General features: G+C 42.7%; 1 protein-coding gene across 7 annotated transcripts; it reads right to left on the reverse strand.

The window, feature by feature from the left end:
• Positions 1 to 10: 10 nt before the first annotated feature.
• Positions 11 to 17,463, reverse strand: LUC7L (LUC7 like). Of its 7 annotated transcripts, none has more exons than XM_032967158.2 (11): positions 17,162 to 17,463; positions 12,432 to 12,502; positions 11,300 to 12,024; positions 10,450 to 10,548; positions 9,723 to 9,833; positions 8,060 to 8,203; positions 7,243 to 7,419; positions 5,979 to 6,067; positions 5,723 to 5,758; positions 2,983 to 3,203; positions 11 to 1,918 (listed from the first exon to the last, which is right to left on the reverse strand). In XM_032967158.2, exons 4-10 carry the CDS (start codon positions 10,543 to 10,545, stop codon positions 3,035 to 3,037), a joined length of 822 nt encoding a protein of 273 aa, XP_032823049.1. In that variant the 5' UTR covers positions 10,546 to 10,548; positions 11,300 to 12,024; positions 12,432 to 12,502; positions 17,162 to 17,463; the 3' UTR covers positions 11 to 1,918; positions 2,983 to 3,034. The 7 variants fall into 7 exon arrangements, with proteins under 7 accessions (XP_032823049.1, XP_032823050.1, XP_032823046.1 ...); XM_032967159.2 differs by lacking the exon at positions 17,162 to 17,463 and having other exon boundaries at positions 11,300 to 11,394; positions 11,947 to 12,024; positions 12,432 to 17,057; XM_032967155.2 differs by lacking the exon at positions 12,432 to 12,502 and having other exon boundaries at positions 11,300 to 11,394.
• Between the last annotated feature and the right edge of the window lie 2,104 nt (positions 17,464 to 19,567).

Consider the following 19,567-nt stretch of genomic DNA (forward strand, 5'->3'; position numbering starts at 1 on the left):
TTTGCACCACTTTGCTCGGAATTGTGGCCTAACATCTTTATTTGACAAACCCATCACAAACCTGCAACGGCGATATAAGTAGATTCAAAACAATTGTAATGTATTTTCTTGCCAGGGCATCTTGGAAAAGCCCAAATCGCCCTTAAATGCTTCATTTCAATGAGCAGTAAGCGCGCCACAAGGCCAAACGGCACGTCCCATGAAGGCACATTCCTCCAAGATGTTTAACTGTAGGAATTTGCACTTTCCTTTGACTTCTCAAAGATCCAAATTAAAAATAACTATGTGCCAGTTGCACATTCTCGATCCTGTTACAAAGACGCAACAGCCACCTGGCGTTTTACAGCATGAACTCCATGGCGTTTCCATTGTAAGCCTGGCTATAAACCAAAATGTGATACAAGAGCACAAATTAAAACTCTAAAATGTGCATCATTTAACACTGCTTTGTAACAGAAAAAAATACCATAGGCTTAAAGTTTGAAGAATGGACCACTGCCTCAAATGTTAAGCATTTTTCTGTTACGAAGTAGCATTAATGGCGAAAGCGATTTGTATTTGTTCGTGCCTCACCTGCAAACAGTCCCGTATTTCATGTTTTGCTTCACCAGGTACGAACTCAAAAAGACCAAAAATGTAATTTGCGAGTGACCTGGGTAACCATTACATACATTTGTATATACACTGTCTCTGCATTTTAATCCGCCTCTGCGTTTATTCTGAATATGGAAACCCCCAAGTGGATTCGAGGGCTGACCAAAAAATATGCCATGAGCTGCCAGTGAGGTCAACATTTGAAGACAGTGACCAGCACCAGAGGGCACTGACCAACATATGCCTATCAGCCTTTAAGACACCTCACTCATGTTGGTAAGAACCATGGGATGACCAAAACATAAAATGTATTTTTACAACACGTGGCACACTGTTAAATGTACATTAAAAAACGTAATAGAACAGTATGAAGTGAAACGCAAATTTCACCATAAGTAGCTACAAAAATGAAACTAAACTATCAATATTGGTGGTATTCTCAGCAAGTCTTTTATATAATAGAGTTTCATGTACAACAGCTGCACCTAAGACTAGAAAAGCCACAACTATTTAGCCCATTTACATAACCATGTTCAACAATGCATGTTTTCTCAAAATAATAAAAACTAAAATACATTTCTGCATTACAATATTCACCGATTGCTTTTCAAAGTCCAATTATCTCGAAAAACAATTTTGTACAGCAGAATGCTTGATTGAGCACACGTGATAGGAGCCGAAATGGTACAACGTCTTGCCAATTTTACACCTCCCAACAGGGAATTATACAACTCCCCATTCGTGGCGGTACAATCCCAACAGGGAATTGTACCATTCCCAACAGGGAATTGTACCACCACGAATGGGGGGAGTTGGTGCTCACCCAGTAGCATCCAGAAGCACTTTCGGTTGCAGCAAAATGGGACCGTCGTACAGGCTTCGGCAAAAACAGGTGGCATGCGAGCAAGTGGAAGCGTGTGCACGCGATTGGAAAGCGACGGTGCACTATTTGAACCCTTGCAAGTCGTTAAAATAAAACTCAAAATCGTTGCACTGAGCGTGTGCGCCCCCCCCCCCCGTCGTTGCAGTTGGAAACTTAATGCAAAACTAAATTGGTGGCGCGGCTGTGGCCAACGGTCGATCGTTGGGCGTGGTGGTGGTGGATGCTGAAATGCAGATGGTGGCTAAAAATGCGGCACTTCACTGCAGGAGGCGGGGTGGGCGGGAGCCAGAGGCGGATGATTGGAGAATGTGCCGTGTCATGCTAGATGGGATGTGGCGGTGGACGTGGGAATGGGGTGAAGGGATCGGCCACTAAAGCGCGTGTGCTGGGGTTTGAGATGTCTTCACCCGACCGTCATGTCACGTCCCTCGGCGGAACAATCTGTACCAGTGCAAAAAAAAACGAAGCAAAAACATTCAATACTTTCTAAGGACTACCACTTAACCGTGTCCCTCCTACCTTTAAACACACACTGGGCAGTGTTAATGTCCCCTGGTGGAAATTCCACTCTCCTACAACAGGCGGAGATGTCGGTCTACAAAGTCGCAATTAAAAGTGCAAATTTTAAAAACACCGCTAGATTTTGCCATGTAGATAATTAACTAGGCTGTGGCTATTCCAGTCTGTCCAATTAGGCGTTTGAAGATTAATTAAAGTGAAAACAAATGGTAAAATTTGTCAGATGCTTTGGCACAGCACTCTGGTCACGTAACTTCAATTAAATTGTATTAAAACATATGGGGAGAGTTCTTCGAGAGCTACAATGATGCAATTCAGCGTGACTTAGAAGTTTTTATTCTCATAAATTAAACTTTTAAGGCTGTTCCAAATATGGGGAGGGGAGGGGGGACAGCTTTGGTACATATCGACAACTTTTTTTGAGTTGCATCTTTTATTGAGATCCACAAATTATTAACATTTACTTTTGCTTAACCACCAGCGTAGTTATGAACAAAACGACCTTCACTTCAAACCATTTTGTGTGACGTGTAAGAATATGCATGTGCCAAGTCTGCACATGGAAGTTTTGTAGTCAACAGGTAACGACACCCCACCACCAAACCTTGATTTGGTTGGAATTTTTTTTTCTATCAGCCATATAGTGACACGTTGACACATTTTCACACTGAATATTGGCAAAACAGCCTTTCTACTGACACACAAATTAGACTCACAGGGTCTGTAATATCCACTTCGTAACCATTTCTTGCCCCGTTAAAGTGCTGGTGAAATAGCCTATGGATCAAGACCAGACGTTGGTGTTGTTAGTACACCCAACGTTGCCAAACTTAAGTGCTCCGAATTATGTTTACAAGTCAATGAAACAGTTAATTCTTACAGGCGTCATTCAACGCACCCACTACGAGCCTCAACAACAACAAAATTAGTATCGATTGATCGCCACATCTCCACAGCACACTGAAGTACACTACTTGCGCACTTACTCTATCTCTGTCTCGCACACACGCAGTCCGGGGGGGGGGGGGCAGCCCGGGGCTACGTGTGGCGGGCGCCGCGCTCCGAGGAGCCGTGCCGCCCGTGCCGACTGCGGGAGCGGCTACGTGAGCGGTGCTTGCGCCGGCGGTCGCCCGAGCGGGAGCGGCGCCGTCTATCTGCAGAGCCCGAGCGCGAGCGCCTCCTGCGTCCTTCCCCCGAGGAGCGTGAGCTATGGGAGGGTGGGGGGGGCACACATGGGGGAAAAAGATGATCCCATTAGAAAACTATAAAGTGTTTTTGTACTTCGAGACGATACAAAATGCCACTGCCTTCACTTTTTACACGCACTAAGCAAACACGATAAATCGTCGCATTTCTGACCTGCATCGTTTAACCGCCCAGACCCAGTGCAGTATTGTGGATAGTGAAGCTGCCAATTTATATAAATGTTGACATAGCGCACCTTTCAACACATCCGCCTATAACTCATCCCACAGCGAGTCAGATATGCGACAAACTGTAACATCATGTTGTCATACTCAAATCGGTCCAATAGTTCACAATCCAATGCTAGATTAACTACAAGAGACCGCCCTGTCACACACATTAAAAAATGTTATGAGACCTCCTTTGCCAGAAACAAGATATAGGAATAGGTTTACCCTTTTAACTGGCACAAAAACTGACACCTTTATTCAAGGCATCATGTTTGCAATAACCACAACACAAGCAGTCAAAATGCAAACAAAAAAGACAACTCTGATAATATGCACTGTCCTTGAATTTGATTGGTCCACACCCGAGACGCCTTTTGGCGTCTTCTGGTCCAACACCAATGGAGACTAGGCTCTAAGAAAAGCTGTCTCGGGTGTGGACCAATCAAATTCAAGGACAGTGCATATTATTATCAGAGTTGTCTTTTTTGTTTGCATTTTGACTGCTTGTGTTGTGGTTATTGCAAACATGATGCCTTGAATAAAGGTGTCAGTTTTTGTGCCAGTTAAAAGGGTAAAACCTATTCCTATTCAAAAATGTGTGATATCTCCTAAGACCATTTTGGCAACAACCTCCCTTCTTGATCTACTTCCCCTCTGTTCCAGGAACCAAGACTTTCAAATGACTCTGTCAACCGCTGATCAATGGGGGTTGGTTTTTTATTTTATTGTATATTTTTATTCTATGGTTTATTATTATTTTATTATTATTTTGTTTCCACTCTGTGACTTTACCAAAAGAACCAAGAAGAGGGTTGGTTTCTGTTTACCTGTCGCTTCTGAGGTCTGTAAATTCCCTTCCCTGGTTGTCCACACTATCTCTATATTTCCTTAATTCATGTTCTGGCTTTTAAATACCGTGTTCCCTTCACCTCTCCTCCCACTGTGTACCGCCACCATAAAGTCTGTACAGTACCTTCCGATGCAGTTGTGTTTGGACACTTTACGAATCCAAATTGTATTGGATACAGAATCTTTCGAACCAACAAACCACAAATAAATCCACCATGAACAAATTCATGTTATTGTTAACAAATCCCACGTTGTGCCTCGTGATGAGTCCATGGCACCATTTTTTTTCAATTGTGTTTTCTGAAAAATATGGTATTCTTGAAATTTGTGGTTATAGTGCAGGTAAGGGCACGGTAACAAGAACTAAGGTAAATATGGGATGCTTCATGCCCGTTTACAATGCAGTTTTTGACTCGCTAAAATAAACAAGGCTGTTCTTTTCAGGAAGCGATAACAAAACAAGAGCAATCCTTTACACAACCGCACAGAATGCTTATAGTTAAATGGTGATAAAAAATACACTTCTATTTTTGGCAATATACGCCAATTAAAATAAGTGGTAGCTCGTCATTTGCAATTTTTTAAATGCAACCCTGATAAGAAATTGATACTACTTAACAATGTTACCAACGTGACGTTGATGCATTGCTGTGTAGCAATTTCCTTTTTATTGCCTCTTTTCCAAAAATGTTATTATTGTACCGTTGCCATCGTGTTATGACACAAAGCATCCGTTTGGAAAGATAAGAGCAGTGGATCACCCTGTGTTTGAGAATTATCCCAAAACTCTTCCGATATCCCTTCAGGTGATTTCACATCTTTACATTTTCCCACACCTTCTGCTAAGATGAAAATGTTCATCGCAAGAGAATAGTACCAAAATTTGCAATCGTTCGTTAGGATTCTTTTGCCAAATTAAGTGAAAAAATATCATTTCATCAAATGGATTTATTTTGAGAAGTCATTGGCGACTGGACTAAGAACCTTTTCGCTAAAAGTGAGAACACAGTCTTAAGCATGGGCAACTGAAAACTGGATTTGAACCCAAGATCACAGCAATGTCAAATCAATGCTAGACAGTGCAGCAGTTTTAATCTGTTGCTGTACATAGACAACTTCTGATGCCCTTCTGAAACGGTCTCCCCCTAGCCCAAGCACAGCCATTTGCTTTTAAATTCCCCAGCTTGCACTGACCTCCATCGGTTTAATGGGCCAATTCTCACATTGCACTGCATGTCACGAATTAGCTGTATTAATACCTATGGTGGTCACATTGCAGGAGCGCCACTAGAATTAACAATGGTGGTGCTTTCTCAACCTAGTGTGGGCCACGACTTAAGTTTTTGTTTTTCCACGAATGAAGCTTTAAAATATTGTCCGACAGAACTGGACACAGCCTAAAGTATGCGGCTACCAGATAAGAGAGCTCTTTAGTTTCCGGGTTACGGGTGTGGTAACTTACGCCCTGTACTCGCGGCTCCGAGATCGAGACCTCGACCTGCCCACAAACACAAAAGCACAAAACCAAGGAGGGTTAAAACAGAGATGATACTAGTGCAGCTGCACTACTTAACAAATACGACAAATTATGTATTTATTTACGACGCATTTGCTTGCGATGGTCACTGGCCCCGTCACACGAGCCAGACACGGTAGCAACAATTCTGACATTCTAAACATTATGATTATATCGCGGTGTTGTGGGGCTGCTGCCTCGCCTCCTCCGTGGTCTGTCCTCGCGCTCTCGCTCGTCCAACCTCCTCATACGGTCCTGCTCGATCTTGTCCCTCTTCTCCTCCACAAGTTTCTGCGGAAAAAAAAAGCAACCGGGGTTTAGAGCTTTACGGCAGGGTCACCTTGACTGCAGGGTTTGCGCTCAATTGTATATATTGAGACGACTCGCTTTCGCAAGGAAGACAAAGCATAAAGAACAGATGGAAAAAGCTTACGTAGAAAAAGATCGTACATAAAACAGAATATATTAAATTAAGATGACAAAACACACACAAGTGGTGTGTTACTTGTCAAAAAATATCCATACAACCACCACCAACAATGGAAAAAGCACAATAGTGAGTGTTTAAATTAGTCCCCGACTGCCTATCAACTACAAAATATCAAAAGACAAACATGAGGAACTCAAACAATGAGTCATACATGGAGTCCTCGTACCTATTCTAATTTAAGTGTTGCCATAACAACATTATTATGCAAACTCCTTAATTAAACCAGTTGAAATCTCACAAAGAAAAATCACATTCCAATTTACTATTTAATCTACACATTGCCTACTCAAGCACATACAGCTATAGGAACCCATTGTTTTATTGAAAATCACTTTCTTATTAATGGTAAGTAAAAAAATATCTATAAGCCATATACAGTTACACGTTGACACATTTTCACACCGAATATTGGCAAAAACAGCCTTTCTACTAACACACAAATTAAGACTCACAGGGTCTGTAATATCCACTTCGTAACCATTTCTTGCCCCGTTAAAGTGCTGGTGAAATAGCCTATGGGTCAAGACCAGATATTTGTGTTGTCAGTACACCCCCAAGGTGGCAAAACTTTAGTGGTTCGAATTATGTTTTCAAGTCAATCAAACTGAATCTGCATGAAACGCTATCGACAATTCATTGTTACTGACAAACCCTGCAGACATTGGTATGAATAAACGTTTGCCACCACAAGCAGTACCAATTTCTGCTCTGGCTCATAGACCAAAACAGACCGCAGTATGTCTACGAGATTTGGATACCATTTATGTTGCTTTGCAGAAATTGCAAGTGACAAATCACAGTTAAACAGTGTAACAATTTGAGTTGGGACCGTTCATCTTCTCATCACTTCTGGTCATTCAAACGTACGCATAGTTTCTGCTCATGTGCTACAAGATATGTTCTTCCAAATGTAAGCACAACATCAAATGTGAAATGATAACTGTGGGGGGGGGGGGGGGGGGGCGCCGCCTCACACCTTGAGCTCCTGGAGTTTTTCCCGGATCTCGATGAAGCCCAAGTGCAGCTTGCCGCCAAAATGGTCGGCAAGGCGCCGGTCGTTGTCGTGCAGGCCCAGGTAGGCGGAGCACACCTCGCACACGCGCAGCTTCTGCTGCTGGAAGCTGGACGCTGGCATCGAGTTGCGGTACTCCTCCTGCGGGCCACAAATAGCGGCGCGGTTATGCAACGATCGACGCTTCCCAGCCACGTTTCAAGAATTCGAGATCGGCAGTCTTGATTGTGGATGCGATTATCTTTTCGTCTCATTTTGACAGTGGCATTTGTACGGTTTCCCTTTTTACTTCATTATAAGTTGTCTTTGCTCCATGCCCAAATGTGCATATAATTCAAATACATGAGAAATAATCCATTAAATACAAACTCGCATATACTATCGACGAGCATACGAATCAATAGATGAATCCTTTTTGTGGTTACATAAATACAAGTGAAGACTGTTGTTGCATTACTGATTTAAAATCTTGGTGGTCATATTCACCCCATCATCCATCCAGGATTTATAAATATGAATACCATGTGTAGTCTTACAGGTTAGGCCACGTGTTGAGCACTTTTTCTCTTCACGAGTAGTGCATAGCTAAAGCTTAAGAGACAATTGTTAGCTTAACTTGGACGACAATTGGTTGTGAAAACCTACGCACTAAAATGAATGCACAACTGTTGTACTAACGTATAGGACTTTCCGCTGTGAAAGGAATGTGGCTCAGGGCTGTGGTTCCTGTTGGCATACGACTGTGCCAATGCTGGCGAGGAAGTGAGGTGCCTGTCTTTACCTCCGCGTCACGCTTGCGCTGTCGAACTTTCTCAACTTCGTCCATCACGTTCTGGGACTCCTCCACGTTGCCTGCAGCACCCAGGGCTTCGGCCTTGGCAAGCAACTTGCCGATCTCCTCGTTGATGGCATGCACATTCTCAGCCTGCACGGGGGAGGGGGGGGGAATTCACATGGAGCATGAGTTGAGATACTCGCAGTTTAATTCCCGGTGCCCCCAAGACAGTAAAAACAATCTTCTTCCACGTGTTTGTCCCACTCATGTGTGGTCCGCTGCCTTTGCCAACCTTCGCCACGTTGCCCTGCGCCATCTCTTTCCACTCCTCGGGCCACCTTGTCCGATTGCGCCATATCCCCTCACCTCTACTTCTGCCCTCCTCTTGATCTCGTTCCTACCACTTGCACATTCTGACCCACATAATTTTCCTGTTGTCTCTCAACATGGCCGAACCACACCAGCCTTTTCTCTCATCTCCTCTGTGATTTCTACCACCTTGAGTCTTCCTCTCACTTCTTCATTTCTGATCCTATCCTTCCTTGTCAAACCCAACACATCCACCACAATATCCTCATCTGTGTGACTACCATAGCTTGGTCCTCCCTCTTTCGTGTTCCCCAGCACCGGCCTCACCACCATCTTGTACACTTTTCCCTTCAACCAAACTGGGACCCTCTTATCGAAAACCACACCAGCCATCTCTCGTCATTTCAACCATCACAATGACCGCACCAAAATGCTCCGTTACAAAGGCAAAGCAGTGGGTGAATGGAAAATGGAACACAAGAAAATGAAAAATGTTTACAATTTCGTTTTTGCATTTCAAAATCTTTAAGCTTGAATTGGACAGCCTTCGACACAGGATGGTGAATATATACAAACAGAAGGTTTCATATAGGTTGCATATTACTTTAGCAATACAAGAATGAGAACTACATTGTTAATGTCATGGATTTATATTTCATGTATGTAGAAATTATTTCGCATTTCACGTTTGTTAACTTCATAAAGGCCAATGCAAAATATGCATGTTTATAAAATAAATATATTTTGTGTTCTCCAGGTCTACTTAACAAAAATTACTTGAGATCAACTTGTGAAAAAGTAAACCCACATATACACTAATACTAGTCATTACTAATAGTGATGTTAGTCGGGTACCGGCACAATCGTAACGTTTCCCTACGGCATGCTTCTTAATCATTAACTTCCTTTACCGAGAAAAGCCTCATTGAAATGTAAGACTCTCTGGAGAATCCTGCACGAGGAAGCGTTCTAAATTCTTTGATGCATGTTTTACACGGATATCTGCGCAGGGAAACAACACCGTTGCATTAAATACTTTACCTGAACAGTAAAACCTTGGATTGCCAGTAACTTGGTCTGCGAGTGTTTTGCAAGACGAGCAAAATGTTTAAATAATATTAATTTGATAAAACGAGCGAGGGTCTTGCAATACGAGCAGCATGTACATACGCTGTCTGCCGAGCGTCACATGATCACAACTGATATACAACGAGTGCTTTGATATACGAGTGCTTTGGATTACAAACACGTTTCCGGAACGAATTATGCTCGCAATCCAAGGTTTTACTTTATTCCGAAAGCCCAACCCAGGCGTTTTGTGTGTATTGTGAGGTTTCTACTTTTTAAATGGGTTTCTTACCTTGGCAGACACCTCAGCACTGATCTCTTCCTGGGTCTCTGCCAGGCGCTTTTTGGCAACTTCAGTTCGCCTGTCGCAGTCAGCAATGAACGACTGCAAGTGCTTCATAGCCTTGCAACAGAAACGATTGCACGAGTCATTCCCAGCACTGCAAAATGTCGGCTAGAGACATTTAAGAAACCAATATCAGCATAGCTTGAACACGATTTTCGCCTTGTCATTTCATCAACTTTTAATGGCAATCAAGCAGAACCTTCCTTATGATTGCGTTAATTAGTTGTGAGAATATCAACATACAAGAGGGTGTTTCATTTTCAAATATACAAATATAATGTAGGTGCATCAGCTTAGGAGCCTTCTGGACAAATGTGTTCCGGGATCATTTGTTTCAGCAGCAAACTACAGAATGGTTTAATATTTATGAGTAATGATCGTGGTAAGGTTTGGCATACAGATGCTCCTGGGTTATCTGGTGTAAAAGGCAATAGCCCTCCACAAACACTGTGGACTCATTCAGTACAAAAGAGAAAACTATGATAATGAATACCCTGTCTTGCTGAATAATGGGAAATAATACAGATCGGTGTCACCACCAATAGATAACATAACACTTAGGAGGCCCATCAGCCTGTTGGCCTTCTGGACCAATTTTTGTGAGAATAATTATCTTATAAAAATATATTTTCATCACATACACAAAAGCAATATGAATGAAATATATACTTACATCCACTTCGAAGAAGTAGTCTTTCTTCTTTGAAGCTATCTCATAATCAGCACGAAGAGCAAGATCATGCGTCTTTGGGCAGTCTCCCAAATCCATTCTCTGAAATAGAAGCCAAACATTGTTTAATACTTACACAAGATGACAATATTTATATTGGGCAGGAAATATCATCACCGTCTGTATGAGAACAGTGCATTTTAGAGCTAACGTCCCACACTTGTAAATATGTTTACAAGTTATCGGTATTATTGTCCACCGACAGGCAATGCAAATGCCGACTTAACCATATCATCAAATTGCATGGCCCTGCTTTGTTGTGTATGTTACTTGGTGATGCTGCATTGGCTGTGGTGCACAAGCACAATAAACAAAAACCTTAACACTGCCACATAATTTAAGTGCTACGAAGGGCAAATACCCAAAACGTGGCCTTACTATAATTGTTTTCCTTTAAGGCAGTGTTATTTATTGTTTCGAGCATTATTGTTCAGCGTACTTGAGATATCAACTTGGTGAATTGTCACAATTTTCATTCGTCTGTCGAGTTCATTCTCATTAGCCTTTAGGTTAAATTTACATGTAAATTCACATGTAAATTTTACAAATGGTGAATAATCACCTGCTACACGTAATTTGCTGCATGTACCATGACGTTAACAATCAATACTAATCGATCACTTCGTTTAATGCCGACTTGCTTATCCGTTCTGGAATGTTCCCACTTTTGGTGGGACATTTCCTTTACCCGTGTAAGTAGCCAACCCTTTACCACCCTCCTCAATTCTCCCCGTTAAGAAAACTCACAGTTGTCTGGGTGCCAGAAGCACCAAAGGCAGAGCCCTGTACTCACAGTTCCCGCCAGCGTGTCATGGGGGCAGCAGTCAAGGAGATGGCTCTTGCAGACAACATCGTCTGTGAATTTAATGCGCTGTCGACTGACGTCACCTGCAACAATGGGTTTTAAACACGATTCAATTTCTCAGCAACATCTCATACGGAAGCAGCACTTTGCTACATAGCAGGGAGACAGAAAGGGGCAATTTGCATTGCGCCATTCGTAACAGATGCACTGTCGTACATCGTGCACTGTCCTTGTTACGGACAGCAGGGACAAAGCTCTGCTTTTTGATATGTGACCAAGGTAAAATTGTGAGTTGATTGCACTAGCGTATATATGCTATTGCCTTGGGATATAGTTACGTAGAAAAATACATGGACTGTAAAACATTAACAAAGGGAATTCGAACCTTTTTACAGCTGTCATGTAGGCCATAAAAATCCAGCAGAATGACGTGTTTAATGTCAATACAAAACAGTAAAACTCATCATGCACATTTTGTATGAAAACATTTCCAAGGCAAAAATATGTGTAAATATCAGTGTTCTTAAAATATATTAGGTGTGATGCAAGTTTTTTTTTTCAGGGAGGATGCCTCTGAATACATAATGAACACAATGCCAGAGAGGAAAACACAAAGTTAAAGATAGAATACACACTGCGATTGCCGCACACAACACCATTTCACGTCTTCACTATCTGGTCAGCTGCACAAACTTTATACCTCACGCAGAACACTAAAAAGGAAAAACGTTGTCAGCCACAAACCTGTGATAGGACGTAGTCAGAAGTAGAGACAATCCAAAAAACGGTAAACATTGTACACGATTCAACCAACAAACACGTTAGGCATGTCCAGAGAGTGCTTTACACATATATAAAAAAAAACTTAGCCAAGTTTTAGGTTTTCGAGAGCAAATAAAAATAGTTGCACTCTCTCTCTCTCTCTCGAGTTTACGGCTCCTTTCAAGCAACGTATGTTGAAACTGAAAACTCTTTTTACCAGGGTGTTTTGTCACAAAAAACTGTCACATCGGTGTTTTCATTTTTTTTTACGCTGGAGCGTAAAAATTCGACGGAATCACGAAGCACTTTCCACATTTCATAACACAGCTTTAAAATTTATTTTTTTTGCATGACTCACGGCTCGGCGAATGTGACGCTTTTCTGTTTTTTCCTTGCAGACTGAGGTAGGCAGGCAAAGATACACTGAACCTTTGCAAATAAAACAAGGGGGCCACAATTGTTTAATAGGTATACAGAATTTGGCCAACAAATATTAAGCTATGAAACTGCACACTGCCATCAATAGGTTGTCTCGTGAAAAAAAAAATAAAAGGACGTACACATGTACAGTTTGTCTGCGGAAAGGGTTTAAGCATGCACATCATGTCTTGTGGCAGCATTTTATTTGTTTCCAAACTAGGAATCGACCGATACCCTATTAAACCGGTAAGGTGAGACCTCACTTTAATACGGATGCAGGTATTGCAAGAGAATGAAATGAAATGTTGTCTTTTTAAATTGCTGAAAATGGAATTGGGCCACATAGGTCTACAAATGTTTATGGTCCACAAATTCGAAAACCCAATGCAACATTTGACAACCTTATTTCACAAGCATAAAGGTTGATATATTTTTTGAGCTGGATAATTTGGCACAAGGTTTTTATAAACTAGATCAGCAAATCGTCTCACACAGGCAGCAGTGCTCAGGAATAACTAAGAAAAGAATTTCACCAATGAACCTGCAATGCGAGTAATTTGTTTAAAATTGTGTCACGTATATAGAAAAATGTCAAATTAGGCCTCTTAGGCAAGTGGTTCTCAAGCTGCAGCCCTTGCACTCCCATTCCGGTCCACTTCTGCGGCTTTGAACCACGGAAGCACGCAACACACCTTACGCATTACACCTCACGGAATTTGAATGCGAGACTTCCTCTCCATCATGACCACCAAAGACCAGTTTTTTTTATTCCATCCCAAAATGATCTTGTGCACCTTAAAGCAACAGGCAAGTTATTCCTATCTCCATGCAACCTCCAATCCTTAAGGCCATGATCCACTTGGGAAATTCAGGGCAATCATTGCCGGCAATTACCACCGGCAAATGGATGCGTAGCATTTCCCACTGTAAACGTCTCGCTGTCCAAAATGTGAACAATTCCGATTCTAGCAGCACTTAGTGAGCAACGGAGCAGCAACGTCCAATCAGATCTGAGATGGACAACACGTGACCACCCGACGTCAATTTCTGAAACCCGAAAAAATTTGTGGCATCCAAACATAACATGCATGAGATATAGACGGATGGGCATAAAGCCTTCTAATTGTTTGCTTGTCTGGTAACTAGTGGCTCGTTCTAGGCCTACTCCATCCATAATCATATTGTGACTAGTACTAGGCCTACCACACATCCCCACCCAACAGGTTCATTTATAGTCTGTAGACCAATCTTTATTCAACATACACACCCTCATCGAGGAATGGCATTCATTGGCTGCAGAAAATTCCGTCACTACATTCCGTTACACATCCAAATTGCCATAGTCGCTCATGGTTAAACCGTAGCCGATGATGATGATTGCCAGAAATTACTGCCCTGAAATTTCCATTACAGATCATGGCCTTAGACAGTCGCAGTTCAATTTCCCATGCCCAACAATCGTACGTCATACTCCAATGACATAACCTGGAGGGGCTGATAGCAGAAGCTGCTGAAACTGTAATCCAAAGGGTTCAGATTGCATGGGAGTTTAACACGTAGGCCTTCGTGATCAATAGTATCAACAAAAAAAGGGTTTTCTTTGGGTTAGATCGTGTAAATATATTATCGTGTAAATCATTATGGAGATTCCAAGGGATTGGGGTGCACATGTCAACTCTTGGGCATCGTCTTTGGATGCATACTGCTGCAAAATGTCCAAGGCCATGACACAATAGTTATGATCATTGACAATAATTCGCCATTTGTGCCAATTCAATTGGCAAGAAAATGGGTTAACATTAATAAATTACCCCAAAAATGTTTTGGATGTATAATTTGTTTAAATGTGACAGAATCTCAAAACACAATACAAATATGGAAAACATGCAGGGAGGGTTTTGTTTTTAGAAGCTGAGTAGAGTAGAAATACAACATTGCCCTTTGGGGGATGATCAGTATATCTGTTTAAACTCCCTGTATGCATTTCAATGCCTCAAACTTTGCATTCACATTTCGTATGTAGCACATGGATTAAAAACTATTATAGTAATCTTTGCGCCACTTGACCATTCTGCTTTTCTCCCTGTCCGTTCTAAGACCATTGCCTGGAACGTCGACCTATAATGTCTTAGAACAGATCACGCAACGTAGCTAAGGCGGAGGTCAACATAATTTCGATGTTGGTGCGAGTCCTCTGTCAGCATAACTGCAGCCCATATTCAATACACTACACCACACTACTAACGTGATTGCCACATAGTGAAATATAAAGGCCGACAGAGAAACCACGTAACTTACATTGAATAAAGGCAGGTGCCATGCTGGGGATTAAAGGCATGTACAGTGAGAACCACTAGCCTGAAGGTACGTCCAAGCAACGGAGCAGTGACGACTGGTTTGCACTGGGTGGGTGAATACCAGACATGAAGTCAACTATATTGACAGTCATTGGGGCAACGTCAGCTGAAATGACAATTACACCCGCGATTGCAATTCATTACGATTCACATAATTGCGATAATTGACCTCAGAGGCCTGGTTCACACACCACCACAGCCGTTATCCAGTGGCAGCGGGAGAACGTCGTTCGCGCAGTGCCACAGCACTGAAAGTACTGCGTCGCAGTACTAGATCGCCGCAACTTGAATCCATAACGTTACTATGGTGGGTGGATGCCCTCCCCTAGTCGGTTTGACACTGTATCGGTTGATGCTGCCTTGTCTGAGCGCGACGCGTTTTGGCAAGATGTGGGAGGGGTGTCGGTGGCAGAGGCTTCTTTCTTTGCACGCCCCCTCCATATTGATATCATTAGATGGCGGGCTATGTGAAAGCAGGAGCTAACATGTACCGCTGAAACCCTTCAGTAATAAAGATCAGCACCAGAAGCAGCAGCAGCAATCTCACAATACCACACCCACATCCTCAATTCTAATTTACAATCGACAAAGCACGAAAAATAACCTATTAATACTAAATAATTACATTATACTTTTTTTCCATTTTCGGTTTTAGAACGTTAACAGTGGTGGCTCACGGCTGTTATTACAACATCCACGCAACACAACATGCACTTGGCTAATTGTGCAAACAATTTAAGGCTCAGCTGATGAGCATCAAGCTCACGGAGCCGGTCCAAGCACCATGTGCAGTCCACACAACTATCAGCAACATATGGTTCACTGATGTGCTATATAATTCCTTACATCTTGAAACGGGTAAGAGTATGCTGTGCTGTCACACGACTATATGACCGGCTATGGAATGGTTTTTGGGTGCCAAGAACATGCAGTCCAACATGTCTATTGTATTGAAAAAATACCAACGTAAAAATCTGGAAAAATACTAGGGATTTGTAACGAATCGTTGCCAATATGATTTTTTGTCAATGGTACGAGTAACAATATCAATGGCTTTATAATAATTTTTACATAGTAAGTGTACGGTGTTAAGGTGTGATAATTGAATGTAATTTTAATGAAGATAAAATCACTCAACGCAGAGCTTGTGATGGCTCGCCTACATTAAGAGGATGACGGTTTGTAAAATTAACCATCGCTACCCAATAATAATAATGAGGGTCAAAGTAATTTGCAAACTCAATACTGTCGATCGCGAGTGCGATCCTAGAATCGGTTCAGATGTTATCCGTAGCCAGAATCGAACGCGCAGCCCAGTGTGCTAACTGCTGCGCCACCGCTCGAGTCCACGATACAATTAGGCGATATAAATGAACTTCCTCAACCCTAATGTTAAGCGCTTTACAATCGACAATCAAGGGCTTGAGAGTTTGTTAACAAAGAAATTGCAAATTGATAACTTGATTATAAAATTGCCCATTATCATAAATTGTTAACGATTGCAATACATTGTTAACAGTAGTTATAGCAGTCGCCTGTTGTACGCATGAGTATATATTATCTAGTTTAGCGACAACAAAGTTGTTGATAGTTTGAAACCCTAAAAGTATTAACGAGATTATAAAGTAATCCATTCTAAATTAACTCTTATTACAAAAGGAACTAATATACTATACGTTCACCTACACGGACATGACAAGATTTGTGAACAAGTCAATTATATATTTAAATTTTAACACGTAGAGCCAATTACAGTACAACCATAGAGTAGCCACCTAAATTACAGGGGGGAGGGGGGTGGGAGCAACACAATTTTCTCCACAAGTGTCATTACACCGAACATAAGCACCGTAAAAATTTGAATCACTAACAACGACCGCCCCCGTTTTAAACCCACAATCCTAACCGCGTTCGCCGTAGCGGCAATGTCACAATGGTAGCGACGTGGGCCCTAAAAAAAAAAACTCGCAACGCGCGGTTTTTATTTTTTTTGGCCGACGGAAACTGTCGCAACAAACAAAATGTGTAACCCCTCCTCGTCAAAATCTAAACAGGCAACAGACACAGTACACAAGCGCGGCCCTTAACGAACACCACCACCCCCGCCGTCACAACGATTTAAGAATAAACCCAGCGCATGTGGCGCATTTGAACAAGAGGGCGAGTCGAATTTTGGGGCCTAACCCGCATCGAGTCACTTGCCGAACAACCCCCCCCCCCCCGGCTCAGCCCAGCCCGCCCGCCCGCCGGGGCTCCCCTCGCCTAGCGACGGCGAAACTTAAGGAAAGTTCTCTCGCTCCGCGGCGCTTACCATCCCTCGCCGTGCCCATCAGCTGGTCCAGCATGGCCCGCATTTGCGCCTGCGCCGACATTTCGCGCTCACCCAACCCCCCACGCCGCCTCACCTCGTGAAGCTATCGGATCGTCCCAAGTATGTTTTACGTATTTAATTAAAGAGGGGAGTACCTCTCTCTCCGAAGTTTGTAAAAAATGGGAACCAGAGAGAGAGGAGGAGGAGGGGGGTGAGAATAAAGGCCGCAGCGATGTGAGCGGTGCCGCCTTTCACCCTCGGCTCCCTCTCCCCCTGCGAAGAAAAATGGCGGCGACTACGCCCCCCCCCTCACTTCCCGCCACACAGCACCCCCCCCGCCACCGCCGCACCCGCGTGACGTCACGGGCCGTACCAACTCCAACGGGGGCCGCCTCGAGAGCGCCGCCAACGCCGCGTACGTCATCTCGAGATAGCGCCACCACGCGTCGGCCGTGTACGTCATCACGAGATAGCGCCAACCACGCGTCGGCCGTGTACGTCATCTGGAGGTGGCACCGACCACGCGTCAGCAGCACGATGATGATGCTGATGATGGGGTGGTGTTTTCACTATTTGTGTACGTATTGTCGGGGACCGCACTGAAGGCCACCAGGGGCCTTGCGATGAAGAACGCTGCTCTGTAGAATAAAAAAGTGGCATTCAAAAAAGTGTTAAACTAACATTTCATCCATACTCCTTGGTTCTTTCGGTAAAGTCACGTAGATAGAAGATTAATAGATCACGACGTTTTAATCGCAACACAAGCGACCGTCTTCAGGTGTGAGAGAGAGAGCTACTGAAACAAGGTCTTATATAGGCCGCAGGGTAAGAGGGCGGGGCTAGAGGCGGTCTCCCTGAGGCTTTGGAAGTGGCCATTGTAAACTTGGTTCGAAACTTTCGTGACTGCAGGAATTCATCTTTGTTTTTTTTCGGTAAAGTCACGTATAAATAAGAAATAATAAAATAACATAATAGCGTACGACGTTTCGGTTGCAACACAAGCAGCCATCATCTGGTACAGAAGAGCTAAATTTACGAGAGAGGGGAAACACATAACCCCAGATGTATACACAGACACCCAAGTAGGGGGAACTAACACAGATACAACAGGGGACACAGAGAGAGAAGCATACCAAACAGTTTAGCAGAATTTGGAAACCATATAAAGCAACACAGACGGTCAGTCAAAACACAATTTCAAAGATTGCTAATCTAAATTGCAATTTAGATTGCAATTTAGATTAGCAATCTTTGAAATAACGTAATCAACCAGGCTATGCGTTAATTGTGTTTTGACCGACCGCCTGTGTTGCTTTATATGGTTTCCAAATTCTGCTAAACTCTGTTTGGTATGCTTCTCTCTCTGTGTCCCCTATTGTGTCAATGTTAGTTCCCCCTACTTGGGTGTCTGTGTATACATCTGGGGTTATGTGTTTCCCCTCTCTCGTAAATTTAGCTCTTCTGTACCTGATGATGGCTGCTTGTGTTGCAACCGAAACGTCGTACGCTATTTTGTTATTTTATTATTTCTTATTTATACGTGACTTTACCGAAAAAACCAAAGATTAAGTGGCTATTGTATTGTGAGAGATTCGCATGTCAATGCATGAGCTTAGTATGTCGCAGCATCGGTGACTTGAGCGAGAAGGACATCCCGCCCGTCTATACAAAGACATCCACGCACAATAATTGCACTTGGGTGCGGGCGGTTAAGTGGTCACCAGTACGGATATGCGACGGTCGGATACGCGACGTTGTAACCTATACACCGTCGCGCATCCAACCGTCACAACAGACACAAATAAGTTTACGTTATTATACTTTATCGTTACAACACTAATTTGTATTCTTAGCTCTTTCGGTAAAGTCACGTTGAAGGGAAACAATAAAATAATAAAATATATAAAACAATAAAAATTCTCACGACGTTTCGACCATAACACAAACGGTCGTCATCAGGTGTGTCGGTTTGCATAAATTTATTTATTTTTAAAGGGGTATTCTATTTATTTATTTTTAAAAAAACGCCAGCGCCACGCGCAGCGATTTGGCAGTTTATTTAGAAGGACGAGTCCATCTATGTTCTGAAAAGAGGAGGGGGGAGACGAAAAATTAATGTATGCTGTTTGAAAGCCACCGTAAGCGTGAACAATCAATTAAGACCTGAAATGGTTTATCAAATCCTTGCACATATACAAGCACAGAGACAATTTCAACCAAGAAGATGGATTCTGGCTTAGCAATCATTGGAAGGATTTGATAAACCATTTCAGGTCTTAATTGATTGTTCACGCTTACGGTGGCTTTCAAACAGCATACATACATTTTTCGTCTCCCCCCTCCTCTTTTCAGAACATAGATGGACTCGTCCTTCTAAATAAACTGCCAAATCGCTGCGCGTGGCGC

The sequence above is a fragment of the Petromyzon marinus genome, chromosome 37, assembly GCF_048934315.1.
Source record: "Petromyzon marinus isolate PM22_M1 ecotype Great Lakes invasive population chromosome 37, UKy_Petmar_22M1.pri1.0, whole genome shotgun sequence".
NCBI lineage: Eukaryota > Metazoa > Chordata > Hyperoartia > Petromyzontiformes > Petromyzontidae > Petromyzon > Petromyzon marinus.

What these genes read in the sequence shown, in the direction of transcription:
- LUC7L (XM_032967155.2), bottom strand. Translation starts at nt 17,222, where the DNA reads ATGTCGGCGCAGGCGCAAATGCGGGCCATGCTGGACCAGCTGATGGGC. An exon ending in ATGACACGCTGGCGGGAACT is followed by an intron (nt 10,549 to 11,299) that starts GTGAGTACAGGG and finishes CTTCTATTTCAG; the next exon opens with AGAATGGATTTGGGAGACTG. An exon ending in GAGGACAGACCACGGAGGAG is followed by an intron (nt 5,759 to 5,978) that starts GCGAGGCAGCAG and finishes GTTTGTGGGCAG; the next exon opens with GTCGAGGTCTCGATCTCGGA.